This window comes from Sphaerodactylus townsendi, linkage group LG03 (genome assembly GCF_021028975.2).
Source record: "Sphaerodactylus townsendi isolate TG3544 linkage group LG03, MPM_Stown_v2.3, whole genome shotgun sequence".
NCBI lineage: Eukaryota > Metazoa > Chordata > Lepidosauria > Squamata > Sphaerodactylidae > Sphaerodactylus > Sphaerodactylus townsendi.
The window spans coordinates 132927175-132941889 of record NC_059427.1 but is presented as its reverse complement, the minus strand read 5'-3'; the positions used below and the strand labels follow the sequence as shown (position 1 = coordinate 132941889).

At 41.0% G+C, this 14715-nt stretch overlaps 1 protein-coding gene across 3 annotated transcripts in view; it reads left to right on the top strand.

Annotated features, from left to right (window-relative positions):
• Positions 1 to 14715, top strand: part of PITPNC1 (phosphatidylinositol transfer protein cytoplasmic 1) — a 169669-nt gene that overhangs the window by 120786 nt on the left and 34168 nt on the right. For all 3 annotated transcript variants that reach the window (XM_048491695.1, XM_048491694.1, XM_048491696.1), the window contains exon 5: positions 5423 to 5494. In XM_048491695.1, coding sequence (XP_048347652.1) covers positions 5423 to 5494 — 72 coding nt within the window. The remainder of the gene's footprint in view (positions 1 to 5422; positions 5495 to 14715) is intronic.

Below are 14715 nucleotides of genomic sequence, written 5' to 3'. Positions count from 1 at the left end.
CTCTTCCCTCCTCTTGCAGCATATGATGCCCTTGCAACTTTCTTCAGGTAGTTCATGGCAGATAACACTCTTTGCAACCTCAGCCAATTATAGTCTCTTTCTCCAGTGGATGGCTGCAAGGGCTTAGCTCCTTCTGCCAGTGATAACAGCAACAATAAATTTGTTTTCAAGTGCACTGTAGAAGCCCATAACTTGGCAGAAACCTGGAAGGGCTTTGTATTTGACTTAAACATAATTAACTGCACTTGACTTAATAGAAATCCAAACCATTAATTGGATGGCACAGGAAAGCCTTTCATCCTCAAAGTCATCCTTCATGCCATGAAGAGATGTTATATAGATGAGGCATAAATAACTGCCAGTTCTGAAAAGTTTAGGTGAGGTTCTAATGGCTGTAGTGGTTGCAGGGAGCTATAAGCTGAACAGGCAATCTGGGATAAAGAGTGTGTAGTGCCGAGAGAAAGGCAGAGCCTGTGGTTGAAAGGTACAGTGTGTGGAGGCAATCCAAATAACCAGCTGGAAAAAGCAGAGAGCCAAATTGAAGACTAGTCTGGAAGCAGAAAGATGAGCCTTATGTTCTCTATTCTTTTCTCGTCAGTCTGGCTTTTCTTTTTTTAGGCACCAGGAGATAGGTGATTGCTCCTTTAGGTAACTATGCTTTTTTCACATAGGAAAGCATAGAAAAGCCCCAGCATATTCACTCACCTACAGTTTTAGTTCTCATATAAATTGTCTCAGTGAGTAAACTGGTGTAGCACATCTAAGAAAATAGCCCTGTGATGTGGGAGATCTGGCCTCTCTGGTGGCCTAGGGCATACCAATTTACTCACCCATATCCATCTGCATTATGGAGCTACCACTACTGCCTGCCATATATGGTTATTGTGAGGGATATGACAAAGATAATATACATGAAGTACTTTGAAAACTGAAGGCTTGATTTAAATGCTATCATTATTTCTATACACAAATTTCCAAATAACACAGAAATGTATGTTTTACATCATGTTATTTCTTCAATAAGTTATTATTTAAATTATTTATAACCTGGCTCATAATGTGACTTAATCCACTTCATCAGAAATCTGGTCTTTTATGAGCACAAGCTAGTTTTAGTTCTCTCAGAACTCCCTCAGCCCCACCTACCTCACAAGGTGTCTGTTGTGAGGCGACTAAGGGAAGGAGTTTATAAGCTGCTTTGAGACTCCTTATGATTGAGAAAAATAGGGTATAAATCCAAATGCTTCTTATTAAATCAGCAGAAAGTGTGCCTGGTATGATCAAAAAACACATCCACCATTTAATTTATCAAGGTTTTCCCTTATATTTAATTCTGAGTTCAGCTATTCAGTTTCTGCCATGATATGATTTCAGTAGAGCAGAACCCTCTCTTATTTATGATCAAACATTTGTACGAACACAAAGCTCAAATGGTTGAAAAGTGGAAACAAGATACTCTTTAGTGCAGAAGCTTGCTATACTATGTTTTGTGACTGTGCCTTTCCTACTCTGAAAAACAACTGGGTTTATTTTCATAAACCCCAAATAATTTCCAGTGATTCAGAATTATTGTTTCTGAATGGCAACGGAGAACGTCTCAAAATCTGTTTGCATTTGCTCCATTTGACACTGAAAGTAGCCGAAACAGTGCTTTTCTTGGTGGTGAACCACAGGTTCAGTTCAAATGAAGGGGTAAAGTGCTATTATCTGACTTAATATCCAGTATTTCTGTTTCAGAACACTGTAATCCCTTTTATCTACCTCAGATGCAATTACCATGGAAAGATTACTATTATAGTAGTCATCGTATGCTGACTGAAAAAAATGCCATGTGTTTTGGGTTCTGTGCCTTTTAGTTCTTTGGCACTTGTCTTGTCTTGCTGTTCTTGCATCTTATTGCTATGGCAACACTAATCAACTTTAACACTAAAAATAGCCCTTCAGATTTTTTAAAGAAGGCATCTATAGTGGATTTTTCATCTGCCGTTTTCTCTTCTCCCTCCCCGTGAATATTCATGAAGGCATCATAATTACACCCGTTATCTTTTTGCTGTAATGCGTGTCCCATTCCTACAGTTCATGGATAACAATAAAGGCACCCTTGTAAGCACCTTTCTCTCATTGTGATCACTACTTGAGCCTCTCATTGCACATTGCTGAAGGTTCTCTCTTGCCCCTTCCACACAGGACCAGGAGAGCAGGTTGCAGGCAGGATAAAGTAACCCACTCTCCTGCTGTCCCATGCGCATGCCTCCATGCAAGCAGCGAGTGGAGCCCACAGAAGCAATGCGGACTGCTGTCGTTTTTTTGCACGGAGGTGCATCTTTTAAAAAAACACCTCACCTCCCATCCTGTGTAGTTGTTCAGGGAGGACCTTTAAAAACAGGAAGCAATTGCTTCCCAGGGCAGCTGTTCACTTGTGAGCAGCTGCAATCTGTGTTACAACTAAAGAATCACAAATAGTGCAATTCTTGTGGGGGAACATGGAACGGACTCATGTTAGGAGCGGGATCCATGCGAAGTTCCCCACACACAAACACAGGTTTTATCCTGTGGTTAGCCTGGATTCATTGGCCCGCTCGGAAAGTGCCTCTATGTGCCGTATGCTGAATAGGGTATAGATAGTCAAAAATGTGGGTGGGGTAAGGTAGACATAAATCATTTTGCAGTTATACACTTCTTTTACATTTATGGGCACTAGAATTAAAATGTATTTGACTTCCACTCATTAGATCTGGGAGCAGAGTTACTATGGGAATTTTGAAAACTTCCTGGTTTGGTTCAAATATTTCCTTATCAATTTGGCCTGTCTGTGTGTGAGTGAAACTTGTGAATCTTTATTTTCATGCCATCTTCTGGTTCCTGGCACCAAACTTTCCCCAAAAGATGGATTCCTTTTTCAATATTATTTTTATGTGTCTCTAAATCAGCATTATGCATATAGTATTCATACAAATGTTTATAGTGTGCATATATTTGACAAGCAAAAAATGCCATAAGTGAAAATTAGGTTGATTCCCCACTGGTGGAATCCATCTAGGATAGCCCCTGCAGTTGTCCTGGAACTCCCCACAGCTCCTGTCTCAAACTCATGTTTGTTCCAGCTCTGCCCCTTCTTCCTATTGTTTTTTAAATCCACCAGGGCAAACACAGGATGAACCCAGTATCGTGGGGAATCCTAACCAGCCATGACTCTCCCGTTTGTGCCGTCAGCCAATCACAGCTAAATGTCTTAGGCATGCGCAGAACAGGAGACTCACGGCGAGCAGAAATGCGTTTTTTTTAAAAAATCTTCTTGCATACAAAGCCACGATCATACAACTAATAGGCACATGTTTATGCGCTGTTTCTAGCTATGTACAGCACTGCTTTGTGACGACATAGCTACGTAGCCGTTACATTAAAAAAACAAAAACAAAAAGGAACACACGTTCACGTTCCCATGCTAAAGCAACAGCCAATCGGGAATGGGGAGCAGAAGAGGCTCCGAGGTGATCCCGCACTCTGAGCACGGTTCCAACACGAGACCTCGGCTGCCGCGGGGAGTGACTCTGGGATCAACTAGGTACTGTAATTTAATGGTCCCAGTTCAATCCTAGAATGATTCGGCCCATTGGAAATTTACCACAATGCAGAAAATCAACATTGCACGTCACTTCAAGCATTACATGAAATCATGGTTTAATTAAGCTAACTATGATTAGTGGGGTTGTCTGAATACATTAATTAAATAGGCTTAATTGGGGTCTATTGAACAAATATATGAATGATATGAGACTGGTATGTTAACTATCAATAGTTTTAACTATGGTTTTGGGTGATCTTTGAAAATAGACATCCTGCTTTAATCCTGGTTTGAATTAAAATCTACAGTGATGCTCTTTTTGTCTATAGAGAGAAGGCAACCAAACTAGCATTTGTTAACAAAAACCAGGCTCTGAGCAGTCATCCATGAGCTGGATCCTGGTTTCACAATTTAATCATAGTTAAAGGAAGCTATTGTTTTGCAGGACGTCTGAACCAAGCCATGGGGGGAGGAGTGAAAAATGAAAGATGCAACCCTTTCTACCTGGGAAAGGGTTGTAGAGTGTCAATTTTTTTTGTAATCACAAATTTCTAAAAACCACCCCCAACTTCTTCCCAAAAGGTAAATGGCCCATATTTGAGACAGTGTGCTAGGAAATATTAGGAATAGTATTGTATTTATAGGCTGAACAGGTTGCCTGTATTTCCAGCTCTCATTTTTTTTAAAGATGGTCTCTAGTTCCTTCCCTTGTGGAGATATCTCTCTTCTTTATAGCCCTGCAAAGAAAGTGACTAGAAATGAAAGCTGGTGATTTAAGACAACCTGCTCAACCTATCATTATCATGCTATATCAACATAAGTAAGCACGAAAAATTTAAGGATGTGTGTGCTATGAGGCCACCCATGTTGCCCCCAATGACAACAATCTTCATTATGGAAAGCACATGTGTAAAAAAATTAAATGACTCCATAACCATGAAGTTGAAAGGGAGGGCAAATGAGCAGAAGAACCGTGCCTAAACCAATTCCAACACTTGCAGACAGTGGTCAAAGTAATCAGCATATGGAAAAGCTCTTAGTTACCCACATTTGTTTTCATTTTTTAGTTGGTTTTGTCTCAGGAAAGCTTTCCTGTCCAGGTAGGCCATATCTCTCCCTGCCATCTCCCTGCCATAACCTCCTTCAAGCGTCATCAGAATTCTCCTTTTCTAACTTGGGGGGAAACAGTCCATTTCCTTCCAAGATTTAAGAAGAATTTGAGCAGTCCTATTTCCCCTGCTTTTCTTTTTCTTCAGTTAATGCCCAACTGCCTTCAGTATTCCATGCCCCATCTTCCTTAAGCTGTGAAGAGGGATTCTTTTTTTAAATTTACAAAATTACATTTTTCTGTCCATGAAATGCAGACACTGTTATCTTGTCTATGGATGGTCCCATTTTTGTGATATGAACTTTGATAATAGAGGGAACAACCAGGGGCTCACAAGGAACTCAGGTGGAGAGAATTGGAAAATTTCATCCACACCCAAATCTTACTCCTCTAGGATTCTAGAGTTCTTTTGGGCTTGAGCAGGCCAGATTTTTTTTATAAGAGGTATTCAGCTGCTCTTAACATTCCATTCTTTCTGGAACATGTTCAGGCCTCGTCGTAGTGTTGGGTGGGGCGGGTTAAATTCCCTTTCCCAATTTATTTATGAGGTCAAGTTTTTCTTCATAAGTGGGGGACCATCTGAGAAGAAAACTTTGTGTTGTCTCTAGTTTGTTTTTTGGTTTTTTTGTGCTTTTGTGATTGTTCTGAACTACCAATTTTATTATTAGATATAGTAATGATGGATAGATGAAGTTGTGATACAGTTCACGGTTGCAACTGTTCTGATAAGTATTTTCTTTTCTTTGCAGTGTTCGTTTTTACCCAAATTCTCCATTCACATAGAGACAAAATATGAAGACAACAAAGGAAGCAATGATAATGTAAGTGTGACTTTAAAAAAATAAATGAGAAATATGTGTAAAGGCTTCTGTTAAAACAAACATCATGGATTTTTGCACTGAGCTGGTATTTAATCAGCCATACATGCATTTTCTAATAGTTGTATACAATTACTATGGAAAGGGGAATTATGTGCATTGTTCTTCTCAATGTGTGACTACTTGTCTCCCTGCTACACTAGCATATTTTAACACCAATGTATAATGTGAGTATGGTGCCAATTATTTTAATAGACATCGCTGGAAGACAGTAATGCCTCTGGACATGATGGAGAGTGAAGAGGATATCACCTTTTTTGACAAATTGCTGAGTGACAGCAGATTCAGAAGATAATTGTTTATCACCTACTGGTTTCTTTTTCAACAGAGAGCTACAGGAGCAGCTTGAATAATGAACAGATGTTTCCATACCCCTCCACTTAGGATATGTCTAAGGGTCAAACTGCATGTAACATGGATGTTCTGATGTTTGTTTCCATTCTATAAAGCAGCCATATTGGATATTATTTAGATCAGGGACAATGAAGGTTTAACCATTATTGATCCAAGTAGAACTGCTAAAGCATCTCCATGGTGGTGGGGAGGGGTGTCTATCAGAGAATGAGCATGAAAGGAAAATATTTTGTGGCCTGGCACTACAGTCTTGACTCAAATCAGCCCTCAAGCTGCTTTTTAAAATGTAAAGTTTCAGCTGAGAAATCCATATATCCCATATATCATGTAGTTTGTATAGCTGTGAGAACTGATTAAATAGCTTACAAACTAGAGTTGTGAAGCAATTGACAAGATCAGGATTCAGAATCTCTGTTAATGTTGTTGTTGTTAAAAATACTATAATTTGTATACCAGAAAAATAAGTCAAGTATTGTGTACAGAATTTAAAAATATAGCCTCCTGCCTGAAAGCATATAATCTCAGCTTGCTTTCTGTTGCATAAGTGGGTATTAGTGCCTGTAATAGAGCTTTAGAACAGAGCTTCCTGTTCTAATCTTACATTCAGATAACAAAGTCAGCCAGATCTTTAGATAATTAAACTCAGTGACTGGAGCTTTGAACAGGCAAGACAAATCTTTCAACAAACCTTTCAAAAAACCCAAAAATGATAAAAGGAGCCCTGTAGCTTTAAGCAACAGATTCCTTCAATGACTGTTGTTAGGCAGCCACTAAATTCCAGGCTTCAGTTTCTGTGAGTAAAGACAGGGGAAGGAAGCAGAACCCAGAACCCTGTAGTATTTCCTAGAATTGGCCTTTGAGAGAAGACTCACTGAAGCTAGGGTTGCCAGCTCCACACTAGGAAATTCCTGGAGATTTTGTGGTGAAGTATGAGGAGGGCAGGGTTTGGGGAGGAAAGAGACCTCAGGGTATAATGCCATAGAGTCCACCCTCCAAAGCAGCCATTTTCTCCAGGGTGACAGACTTCTGTTCAGTTGTAATTCCAGGGGATCTTCAGGTTCCTCCTGAGGTTGGCAGCCCTAGTCCTTGAAGTAACTTCTGGGTGATCTGGTATCCGACTTGCTGATTGCTACTGTTCAACAGCAGCCATCCTATGATAGTCAGTGAGATATAGTTGTTAGAAGGAGAGAAGCAGAGGACAGAGAATGGAGGAAAGTATCAAGGAGATGGATCAGCAGTGGAGAGACCAACAGACCTTCACAACCAGGAAGAGAAAGGCCATCTGACATGCCAAGCAGTGGAAACTGGCCAGCCTGGCTGGGGACAACCCCTGGAGAGAGGGGACCCCCTCCCCCTACCTTTTCCCCCAGGTTGGGTGGGCCATGACTAGATGACAGGTCCCCTCCCTTCCCCGCCCCCAGGGTGGGTCACGACCAGATGCCAGGGGCCTTCATCTCCCCCCTTTCCCCAGCCTGCCAAGGGGGCACTTCACAACAGAGTTAGTACAATCAACAAAATGAGACATTTAATGAATAATGTGTTAAAATCGTAGAAATCTGGAAGCAAACAGAAATCTAAAAGATAGAAGTGAAGCATAGCACAAGTATTAGCCTGACACATTAAGTAATGCAAAACTTACATAGGATCCCACTTACAGTAAAATATACACAGCAGTATAGACCACAGTCCCTAATTATTTATCCAAATAACATTGCGAATGTATTGTTGAAGGCTTTCACGGCCGGAATCACTGGGGTGTTGTGTGGTTTCCGGCCTGTATGGCCATGTTCTAGTAGCATTTTCTCCTGACGTTTCGCCTGTATCTGTGGCTGGCATCTTCAGTGGATAGCCTCTGAAGGATAGCTGTGGCTGGCATCTTCAGAGGATAGTTTGTAGAAAGCCAAGAGAGTGGAGACCTTCATTACCTCCTTGGACTGGCCATTCCATAAATTGCGGGGCTACAATGGAGAAAGTACACGTACAGAAAGCTGTTGGTATCACATATATGCTTCCTAAACCTATTTTAGAATAGTTAAGCCATTGGAGTCATATTTAGTTAGTTAAAAGTGTGCCAGGATACAGTATGATAATCCTTGCAAAGTTTCCTTATACTGAGCCAGCCCATTGGTCCACTTAAGCAGTTCCCAAGGGATGTGTGTCAAGTAGAGAATGTTCTTCCTACATTAGATCCTTTAATGGGAGATGCAAGAGATTAAACCTGGGACCTTTTACATTCAAAGAATGTGCTTACCACTGAATCATGGCACCCCCCCCCCCATAAGTTTTTTTTAATGTATAACCCCACCTCATGCATGAATCCAATTTATACCCACTGGTTTATAAACTAATTCATTAAGTGCTTCTCAAATAATTGTTCCCTCCCCCTGCCATATTCTTCTGTGTTATCTCTGTTGGCCCAAGAAAGCATGTTTCCCTGTTTGTGCTGATAAATGTAGAAAGGTTTGTATTTACTCTGAAGAAGTTGTTCCACAGTCATCAGAAGATTTTACCTCCAAGAGATGGTACTTCCATTATGGCCTTCAAAATATGTTTGCTTTTAGTACTGTGCATATTGATTACAAAAGCACTTTGGAGCCATCTGTCAAGCTAATATGGCACAAAGTGTAGAGGAACATTCAGCTTGCTCTGTGTTACTAGAGCTGTTCAAAAACGAAATGCTTCTTTCTGTGAGTTTTGATGTCATGTTTATTAATTTTGCTAAATATTTAAAATCCACTTGATTTTGAGAAATGATGCTAGTCATCATTGTAAATAATGGCCTTGATCAATGGAGCAGAAGGGAAGATAAAGTGCAAAACAAGCCTTGACCGCACTCACTTTTATTTTCCAAAGCATTGTCACTCTCTCTAACTTTGTCCTGATAATAAAGTCAGAGGTTTTTGAAAAATGGCTTATAAAGCATACAAGCTGATATTAATATGAATTTATCTAGATTTTTTGACAACACTGTTCATTTTGACTGATCCTCTTCCTAACTGTATGAGAAGAATCACACAAACACTTCAGTGTTTTGTTCACAGAGAATATGGAGTCTTTGCACTTTTCAATAATGTGAAAAATGATCTAGGCTATGTTCTGCCTTCTCATATAACCCTGGCTGAGGAAAAATGTGCATGAACCATGCTTGTGCCTTGCTCTCCCCCAGTCCCCACTGAGAGTTAAAGTTAAACATCAGCACTGGAGTTAGTCCTCCCTCGAAATTCTGAAATGGGATTATGTTGTGGTGCAAGATCTTAATCAGTGGGGGGAAATAACTCTGATTAACTCATGTATTGACACTTGTATGTTACAGATAACCAGAGTTAACATTTAAGTGTCATTCTTGGGGCAAGAAGGGAGGAGCAAGGTGCACATGCAACCCAAGCAATAAAGCAGGTTAATTCACTTTCTCCTTAACTATGGTTTTGAATGGAGCTCTGTTAACAGTCCATAATTTCCTCTGCCCCATAACTTCAGTAAAGTAAGACCCCCAAATGATTCCAAGAATGCACAGTTAATTTAACAGAAAAACTGGCCCCAGCATCCTGTACATCAAATTATGCTGCAGTGTTCCCAAACAGTGTGCTAAGAGTGTTGTCTTTGTCATGGATTCAGCAGCCAGTTCCAAATTCTTACAGCTGGAGTAAATGTATCATAGATTGGTTCCTTTAACCCCCCCCCCCCCGCATCTGCATCAGCTTGGCTGAAAACCCAATCACAACTGCTGAATGTTATTTCTCTTTTACTGGGTCACTATCCACTCACCATAAGCCGCGGGGTCACCTCTTTAAAAGCCACGGGGGTCCTGGACGCTCCCCACATCTCCGGCGCTCACTGCGCGGCTGCCAGGGATTTACCTCTCTCCCGCCTCCTGGCTACGCGGCAAATTAGCTCCGCTAAAAAGAGCAACTTTTTTAAAAACCCCGCGGGTGCTGCGGGGTTGTGGGGAACCTCGGCTGTTTGCGCGCGGCTGATTCGCTGTGACGCGCAGCTCACGGCCAATCAGGGAACAGGGGCGCCATCTTGTTAAGTGGGGGTGTCCCCGTCTAAAAGTCTTGGCGTAGTGATGGCGTAGACTGCGATGTCGACATCCAGTCGAAGTCCGCGTCTTCGCGTCTCAACTTGTTCAAAGCGGTGCCGAGCAAATGGAAAATGTCGGCGCCGGCGAATGAGGAAGTACAAAGAGGCGTGCGTCGCGAGCTGGCTTCTGCTTTCACTTCCAAACACTGCTGATGGCGTGTCTCCACAGAAAGCGCAGCCAGCGATTTACTGCTGACATCAGCATGTGCCGGCGTCTTAATAGAGGGCTGTTGCGCCTCTTTGATGGCGTTCGCACTCCGCTTCGTCGCGAACCTATCATAAACAACCTCTTCCCAGCCAATCACACTGGAGACCCGCCCTCAGCTGGCCGCCACTTTCTCGTAACTCATGACGCACACGTTCGACAGCCAATCGGAGCGCTCCATTCCCCTCATTGCAACGGAACTCCCGCTCTTTGCTGCCCGCGTTATTTCAAGAATTGCAAACGTGTGGGGAACAAATGTCTCCGTGGTCAGAAGCCACGGAGGCTTTTCATTGCGGGGTCGCAGCGGCGTTGCAGTTTAGTGAGGTAAGTGGGTAGTGGCCCATAGTTAGAAAGGAATGAGTACTTCGGTGAACTATCCTGGTTTAAATTTGAAAAGGCAACAATCCGAGAACAATCTTTGCCCTCTTGGTCTTCTGGAATCAGACATCATACCTGAAAGATAACAGCTTTTCATTGAACCATTTTTGGTGGCTTACAGAACTTTCCCCTAATTCTCCAGAGATTCCCATGACATCTCAATGGGTGGAGCCAATCCCAATATGGCAATTCCAAACATGACAGCATTTCAGAGCAAATTTCTAATGCACAGGTGTGGAAAGCTTTGCTGTTTTCTCAAAGTAAACCACCCCAATTTGTAATTTGCTCTGCAGTTGGAAAATATAATTACCTCTTTGTTTTTCCTGTAAAAGGCAAATAGCACATACCTTTCCCACTCAGAGCAAAGATGTGTATGTGTGCATGCAAGAAGTAGAAGAGGCACATAGAAAGGAGACTGGTGCTGACAGTTACCCAGCCAGGGAACAAAGGTGCCAGCATAGGAATACCTCCTTCTCCTTTGATTAAAAAAAAGAGGAGAGAAGCTACAGTGGAAGCTGGAATGGGAAGGATAAGAAAGTGATTACAATGACATTGCAACAGGGATGGAAAGCTGCTTGGAGAGTGACGCATTCCTCCTAAGTGACCTTCTGTCCTTCAAAAATCAACATTAAATCTATTAATATGTTTCCACCAAACATATTTGCTTGTTTGGCAAATAAATGTAGACGATTTTCCTCTGCTAATTTTCCCCCCAAATGACCTTGCCTGTCTACATTGATGACAGTTCACTAAGTTCCAAACCCAGACACTGCCTCACATATCATAAAACCAGATTGCTAACAGGCAGGTGGAGATGTAAGTGACAGGAACACCCACTGGCTTCTGTTTTAGCTGCATGATGAAAAGGGAGGTGGAGATGTAAGTGACAGGTAATGCTTCCCTTCCATTCTAAGATCCAGAAATATCCATTCTAAGATCCAGATGAAAGATCCATTCTAAGATCCAGATGCTTCCCTTCCATGCTAAGATCCAAAAATATATGAATCATTGCCAAGTTTCTTTCTTTCAGTCAGCTATCTTACAAGAGTTTTATTGAAAATAGAGAATGCCAAAGCAGGACTACCATCAAGAAGAAAAAAGTAATGACTACTTAGCTTTAGGGTAGACAATGAGGAAAGTGAAATTGTTGAAGACTTTCTATTATTTGGCTTTATCATCAATCAAAAGGGGAAATGCATCCAAAAAATCAGAAGGATACCGAGACTAGGAAGAGCAGTCACGAAGGAGGTGGAAAAATTTCTTCAGTTAATTCATGCCATAGTATTCCTGTTACTATGTATGGGTGTAAAAGCTGAACAATGAAGAAAGCTGACAGAAAGATTCCTTTGAAACGTGTTGGGAGACAGTGTTATGGATACCATGGACTTCCAAAAACACAAATAAGTGGGTTCTAAATCAAATCAAGCCTGAAATGTCCCTAAAAGCTAAAATTACTAAACTGAGGCTGTTATACTTTGGTCACACAATGAGAAGACAATAGTCATGGGAAAAAACAATGATTATAGGAAAGATTGAAGGCAGCAGGAAAAGAGGAAAACCCAACATGAGATGGATTAAGTCTATAAAGCAAGTCATGGCCCTCTGGCCCTTTCCGCACGGGCAAAATACGGCGACCCAGGGATGGCAAAAATGCCGTCCATGGGCTGCTGTTCCCTGGGCTGCTGTCCTGGCTGCCTGGGAGCGGCGTGAAGCCGCCACTGTAAACCTCACTTGTTGAGCGAGGTTTTTGCAAAGCGGCATCTTCCCATTGGTGCGGTGCAAATTGCACCACTGGGAAGATGCCACTTTTCCCGTCGCCTCCACTGACTTCTTCTTCCAGAGTCGCTCTGGAGGGCTGCAGAGACCCACCCTCGCTGCCCTCTGACCCCTGGAGGTCTCTGGGCAGTGAACAACATAAATCGCATATACAATAACCCTTAAATACATTAAAACAGCGATCAGTAAAACAGTGTCCGCAATAATACCTAAACTTTGGGCTTCTCTACTATCTACCTTCTTTTCTCTTACTGATAAAACTGGGAGGATGCCTGCAATCTGTATTAAGGCAGTAATTGTGCCTTTTTTAAAAAAGAAGATCCTGAAATACCAGGGAATTATAGACCTACAAGTCTCCTCCCTACTGTGGCCAAGGTTGATGCAACACTTTTTTTTTAATAAGCTTTCTTCATGGACTTGGAACAAACTGGTTTCTGCTGAGACAGATCTTTCCTGGATAACTGTGTTATCCTTGCCAATTTGGCATAGAAATACAGTGGTTCAGGCAGAAGAATTTGTTTTCAGCTTTTTTTTTTAATTTGAAGGGGGCTTTTGATTCTGTCCCCAGGATCTTCTTGTGAGATATACTGAATAAGATCTCAATGCGTAAGTGATTACTTTTTGTTATTCATAAATTATACTCTGCAATTAGCTGTCAAGTACATTATGATTTGCAGGGTGAATTAACCAGTAAGATTTCCACAGATCTGAGGGTTAAGCAGCAGTATATTCTGACTCACTAGCTTTTTAATTTATCTGGCACCTGTTCTGAGATTGATTGATGGCTACTTTCAAACATTTTGTCCCTTTCATATTCTACTACTTCTTTATGTTGATGATCCTGTGGTATTTTCCTTAACACAACTGGGCCTCAAGTGCTTATTGTCTGCTTTTGTGACTTATTGCTATTTATTATCTATTAATTTTGAACAATCCAAAATTATGTTTGTTTTTTCCCCTAAGACCTAGAAGTTTATGTGTTGGAGACTCAAGGGTTATGACTTGGAACAAGTAAAGCCGTTCAGATACCTGAGAATAAATACCTGAGAATAAATTGTTAATATAATAACAGATGGCTGACCCAACAAAAATATTCACTTAATTTGACCATATACATTTTGTCTGTTGTGGTACATTTCTTTTATCTTTCTGGTAACCCTGTCCCTGTTGCTATTCGTGTATTTAAGACTAAATCTGTAACACAGATATTGTATGGTATTCCCATTTGGAGAGAAGTCTGTAGAGAATGTCCAAACTATATTTCAGTGTCATGTCCTTAGTGTCCTAAACTGTGATGGATATGCATTGAAGTTCTGGCTATGCCTTTATTTTTTTACCTGATCATCCTAATTATGTGCACACTATGTTATCAGACTCCTACTAAATAAGTAGTCTTTGGAAAATTAATCCAATCAGCATTCCATTTGACTTGTCCCTTAAGTCAGGATTGGTGCATTAGAGACTGATGGATTTGTACTGATTACCAAACAGAACATATACCTCTATTGCAAATGGTAGAGTGACAGTTTATGGGGTTCATAGTGCCCATTTATTTGATCTTAAATCTGCATAAGTCCACAGACCTTTTATGTTTATCATGTTCAACATTCTGCCTTGAGCAGTCGTTTCGGATAGATTTCTGAGAATTTCTCATTAGGAGAGATACCATTCATGTAACGTTGGGGTTCCTGAATTTTTATCTCATGTCCTGTTATATTGTAGCCTTTATACTGAGTTGAGGAATTCCATAATTAGTTCACTCTTACACAAATTTCAGGGTTATCTAGACGAGTGGATGGTTTTATACCTTTAATCTAATTGGAACCCATACAATGCCAATCAAGTTGCTGAGTATTTCCTAGGTGCTGTGAGGATCTATGGGTCAATTGTGAATGATCATGAATAATTTCCTCTCTATTTTATTTAAGCTTATGACCATTTATCAGTCTGTTTTCTGAGGTGAATATTTGTGCTTACTGGCTATGGAGTACTTTAGCTTGTTATTATTTGTAATGAACAATAAAGTTGCTGTAGTGATGATGAATCTCTGTGTAAAGCCCTTAGAACAAACCATTCATGGCCACATAAATCTGGCCACATAGATCATGCCACAGTAGCATCAAGACTGCACTACTATAATTCATTCTACTTTGGCCTTCCCTTAAAATCAGTTTGGAAACTCCAATTGGTACAGAACGTTGTGGCTGTTATTTCTTCGTACACACACACCTGTTTCCTCCACTTAATTGGGTGGTGGTCACTTTAACCAAGCTCTTGTGGATAAAAGAGAACTGTCAAGGGATTATCTCTTAACAAATAGTGCCCATTGAGAAGCAGTCAGTGCCAGAAGCAACACTACATATTCATATCA